General features: G+C 72.1%; 1 protein-coding gene across 1 annotated transcript in view; it reads left to right on the top strand.

Moving 5' to 3' along the window:
• MNEG_10174 (hypothetical protein) overlaps positions 1–5,007 on the top strand; it is a gene marked incomplete at both ends in the record, with an annotated part of 10,254 nt that extends 5,247 nt beyond the window's left edge. Inside the window, 8 exons of the mRNA XM_014041354.1 lie at positions 14–436; positions 634–843; positions 1,057–1,330; positions 1,554–1,762; positions 2,107–2,764; positions 2,931–3,115; positions 3,358–3,714; positions 3,958–5,007. Coding sequence (XP_013896808.1) covers positions 14–436; positions 634–843; positions 1,057–1,330; positions 1,554–1,762; positions 2,107–2,764; positions 2,931–3,115; positions 3,358–3,714; positions 3,958–5,007 — 3,366 coding nt within the window. The remainder of the gene's footprint in view (positions 1–13; positions 437–633; positions 844–1,056; positions 1,331–1,553; positions 1,763–2,106; positions 2,765–2,930; positions 3,116–3,357; positions 3,715–3,957) is intronic.
• Between the last annotated feature and the right edge of the window lie 9 nt (positions 5,008–5,016).

The raw sequence follows: 5,016 nt of genomic DNA, 5'->3' as shown, positions 1-5,016 counted from the left end.
GGCGGCGCCCGAGCCGCGCGACGCGCGGGCCGCCGCCACGGACGCGCCCGCCGCCGCCGCGCGCTGGGACGCTGGCGCGGCCGGCGGGCCGCGGCCAGAGTGGCTGCGGGACGCGTGGCGGCTGGTGCGGCACGCGTCGGACTCAGCGGCGGAGTGGGGGGCGCCGGACGGCGCATCAGGGCTGTCTGCGCTGGGGCCGCTGCTGCTGGTGCCGCTGGCGGACGGGCGGCTGATGCGGGCGTCGCTGTTGGAGGCGGCCCTGGTGGCGGATGGGGGCCTGGATGACGTGGAACTAGGGGGTGACGGCGAGGACGGGGCCTGTGACGGCACATCGCCCGTGGCACAGGGGCGGCGCGGCGCGGATGAGGAGGGGGCCGCTGGGCGTGACGAGGGGAATGGCGCGGGCGGCGCAGGGCCGAGCGTCAGTGACCCCTGGGTGAGTGCAGCAGGGACGGGTGGAGCGCGGGCATGTTCTACCGTACACACATGCACGCACACACATGCACACACACGATTATGCACATTGGCACATGCACCCCTGCACATGAGCATGCACGAGTGCTCGCGCGTTGCTTGCCAGCACACAGCCCACAATCAACACATCTCCCAAACGCCCACTGCAACCCTCCCCAGGCCGCGCTGCCGGCCCCCTGGAACTGGCTGGTGCCAATGCTGCAGCGCGCCGGCCAGCCGATCCTGGACCCCGCATTCCATGCCGTGCTGGCGCCCCTCACTGGCCCGCGGCCGCGCATCGGGCGGCCGCCTTTCCTGGGGCCCCTGGTCCGCAAGATGGCGGCAGTGTGCAGCGCCGGCATGCTGGACCCTGCGGCATGGAGCGTGCAGGTGTGCTGACTGACAGACGGCTGTCGTGTCTCCGGTCGAGGCTGGGGAAAGCGTGGAGGTCAAAGCTACAATGGCCTGTTGAAGCCTCTCTGACGGCCTCCTCAGGCTCGTCTTCTCGCACCTCTTCAACACAAATGAGATGCGGGCTCCGCGCCGCCCCCATCCGCCAAACCCACCAAAATGCACCACCTTCCCTCCTCCTCAACACCTCAGGACCGCGGCCGCCTGTTCCAGCTGCTGTCGGACCACCCGCCGCGCGACCTGGCAGCCCCGGAGGTCGACCTGCTGCGCTCCCTGCCCCTCTACGCCCGCCTGCCACCCCCCGCCGCGGCGTTCAACGCCGACGGTCCATCAACCTCAGCGGAAGGCGGAGAGGCGGCCAGCGGCGGCGGCAGTGGGGCCGTGGCGGAGCGGGAGGAGCTCGTGGCGCTGGGGGACCGCACCGACTGGCTGCTGGTACCTGCACGCTGCCTGGACCAGCTGGGAGGTGGGGCCCCTTTTCTTGGTGCTGTGAGGAGCAGAGCCGCAAGGCAGCTAGGCCTTGCAGCAGCGAGGCTCTTTGATTGTGTTGAAAATGGGAAGGGGACTCGTCGTGCAGGCTCAGCACAGCGCGATTGGGGTTGAATGCAGGTTGATTCGACTGAGTACGCCTTGAGTGACGCCCCGACATCGTCCTGTCCGCCGCCTCTGCTCCGCCCGTCCTCCTGCAGGTGCCGCGTCGCTGCTGCCCCCGGAGGCCTACCCGCGCCTGCTGCGCGCCTCCCCCACCAGCGGGGAGCTCTACCACATCCTAGGCCTGGAGCCCGCCTCGGCCGCACAGCTGGCCGCGCGGCTACTGCTCCCGCGCCTGGGCGCGCTGCCGGCAGCGGCGGCGGCATCGCTGTTGACGTTTGTGGTCGGGGAGTGGGGCAGCATGAAGGTGCGCCGCATGTTGGGGGTGGGGCCAGGACGGTTGTGCCAACTGGGGCATGCTTGGGGCTGACGCCGCTCACCTCAGCTTGGGCCACTGGCTGCCGGAATATGGTGGCTGGGCTGCTTGTCGTGGCGCGCAGCCCAGGGGGGTCTGATGCAAGTGTGCCTGCAACCATGTCCCCCCACAACGTTCATGCACCAGGCCACTACCCAATTCCGCCTTGTGGTACTGTTGCATCGTGTTATGTATGTTTAGTCTCTACCTCCTCTTTAGCCCTCTCCTCCACCTCGTCCTCCTCCTTATCATCATGACCATCGCCCTCTGCCGCCTGCCCAACCTCCTCGCGTCAGTCTCGTGACCCCGAGCACCATGCTGAGGTGGCGGCCCTCCTGGCGGCCACCCCCTTTGTCACCGCCCGCGACGGCACGCGGCGGCGGCCCTCAGAGCTCTACGATCCGCAGCAGCAGCTCTTCGGTGACGTCATGCTGCCCCTCCTGGGCCTCCAGCAGCAGCAGCAGCAGCAGCAGCAGCAGGACAGCGCCGCGGAGTCCGTCAGCGCCGCAGCGGCGGCGGCGCTGTTCCCCGGGGCCCCATTTGACTCGGCCGCCTGGCTGCCCGTGCTCCGTGAGTGCGGCCTCGTCCACAAGGTGGATCTGGACTCTTTCCTGCGGCTGGCAGGTCAGTTCTCACAGGTGGCCGCCGCCATCGCGGCCGCGGCGGTTGAAACGACGGACAGCCCGCCGACTCCCGAAGAGCGGGAGCGGCGGCGGCCGCTCGTTGCGTCGTCGACGGCGCCGCCTGCAGGTGGTGGGGCCAGCGCAGCGGCGGCGTTTGTTGACCTTTCGGCGCTGCCGGCGGCGCAGGAGCAGCGTCTGGTGGCCTGCGGCGGCGCGCTGCAGCGGCACCTGGCCGCGCACCACCACGCACTGCTGGGGCCGGGGTCGGCGCCGCAGCAGAGGGCTGAGCTGGCGCGGCTGCCTTTCGTGCCCGCGATGTTTGGACTGCCAGGTGCGTGGGTCAGCAACCAGAGGGCCCGTGCCAACCTATCTGTGTCCATTCTGCACCCTATACTGGGTGGATGCATCAATTCACTTATTCACAACACTCAGAAACTGCCGGGTCCTTCGAATCCCTCTCGTTGTCACCACACCCCTGGTCCGTGCACCCCCCGCAGGCCACCCCTCCACGCGCCGCGTGCTGGCCTGCCACGCGCAGGCCGGGCTGGCCGCGGACTGGGCGCTCTGCTGGGCCGCACTGCCCCTGCTGGACGCAGCGCGCCCGCTGCCGACGCCCGCCGCGTCCGCCCTCGGCCTGCGGTCGCCGCCGCCGCTGAGCGCCGTCGTGCGCCACATGCAGGCGGTGCGAGCCCTTTGAGCGCGGGCCGCTGCGCTGCAGCAGTGCGCCCTCGCTGTGATCGCTGGCGGCCGCTATTGGGTCCCCTGCAACTCCGCGTCACGGCCAGCCCATGTCATTCTGAGCCAGCGGCAATCACATCTAATATATCTCTGATCCGCACGCCATGTATTCAGCCCGCACAGCCCTGGTGCAAGCAACCCACAAAAGGTTTATTTCCTCATTGCACAAAACACCCATGCACGCAGGTCGAGGCCGCCTGCCGCACCGAGGGGCTGCTAACGTCCTGGCCGTCGCAGGGCCTGGCCTCCCCCGAGGAAGCTGCCGGGCAGCTGCTCGACCACCTCGACCGCCAGGGCCTCGGCCGCGACCAGGCCGCCGCCGCCGCCGCCGCGGCCTTCGTCCCCGTCGCGTGCGCGACGTGCCTGGTGGCCCCCGGCCGCGCGTTCCTGCGGCTGCCGCTGCGCGGCGGGGGCGGCGCGGTGGGCGGCGGCGCGGGGCTGGCGCCGTATGCGTACGAGCTGCCGGCGGCGCTGGCGGGAGGGGGCCGGTTGGCGCTGCTCAAGTCCATCGGTTTGAAGGACGAGCCCAGCGCGCGCGACTTGGTGGGCGGGGGGGCCCGCAAGAGGGGTTGGACGGCCCCAACGACAGATCGACAGGGCCAGTCACTGTGGTGGCTGGCGGTCGATTTCTCCCATCACACAGCGACGGCATCCCCAATCATGTTTGGCGCTTCGTGCTCTGTGTGCGTCCCTGCTGTCGCATCTTAACCCTGATCCTCTGTCCCTTTGACCACCAACCCCCGACGGTCTCTCTCCAACCACCCTCCCAAACGCGCGCCCCCCAAGGTGGAGTCCATGTCGGCGTTTGCCCAGCACCTGGCCGGCCGCCGCCTCAACCCCAACGAGCTGGCCGCCACGTGCCGCGTCCTGGCCGTCCTGGCCACCTGCTCAGACCCCTCAGACGTCGCATACCTCCGCGCCGCACGCCGCGCCTCCGCCGCCGACGGCGCCGGCGACGCGCGCCCGCTGCTGGCGCCGAGCGCCGCGGGCGCGCTGATGCCCGCGCGCTCCCTGGTGGCGGTCGACGGCGGCCTCGGCGCGCGGCTGCTCGGCCGCGTCGACGCGCGCGCGGTCGCGCTTGCGCACCCGTCGCTGCCGCGACACGTGTCGCGGTGGCTGGGGGTGCCCCAGATCACCAACGCGGTCCAGGAGTCCTTGGTGGAGGAGGACGGCCCCGCGCAGCCGCTGGACGAGATTGACGGCTTCAGCGCCGCCGCGCTGCGCGAGCTGCTGGCCAGCCCCGAGTTTGCGGCCGCGGCCTACAGCCTGATCGCGGGCGCGGCGGGCGCGAGCGCCGGCGCCGGCGCCGGCGGGGGGGAGCTGCGGGAGGTCGCGCGCGCGGGGCCGCGGGGCGTCGCCGCCGCGCTGCGGAGCGCGGGGCAGCGGCTGGCGCTTGTGAGGGAGCTGCGCACACGGCTGACGCTGCGGCCGCTTGGCGGCGACGGAGACGGCGGCGTCGGCGGCGTCGGCACGGACGTGACGCTGCCCGGGCGCGAGCGCGTGTACGAGTTTGCGCAGCATGGGCCGGGCGGCGCCCTGCTCGTCGCGCAGCCGCCGCCCGGCCTGCCGCTCTCACAGCTGCTGGCCGGCGCGCTCAGCCGCGAGCTGGGCAGCCCGGTCGCGCTGCCGCTCGCGCCGCTGATAGAGGCCGGCGCGGGGCCCGGCGGCGGGGGGCCCGCGGCGCTGCCGGCCCTGGTGCCGCTGCTGCTGCCCGCGGGGCACGACGCAGGGTACGAGGCCGCGGCCGCCGCGGGCGTGCCAGGGGCGCCCCTGGTCGAGGGCGACGCGCGCCTGCTGGCGCTGCAGCCCCTGCGGCGCTACGCGGCCGGCGAGCTCGTCGCGTAC

Source organism: Monoraphidium neglectum (assembly GCF_000611645.1).
Source record: "Monoraphidium neglectum strain SAG 48.87 unplaced genomic scaffold scaffold02209, whole genome shotgun sequence".
NCBI lineage: Eukaryota > Viridiplantae > Chlorophyta > Chlorophyceae > Sphaeropleales > Selenastraceae > Monoraphidium > Monoraphidium neglectum.
This window is presented reverse-complemented; position numbering and strand designations above follow the sequence as displayed.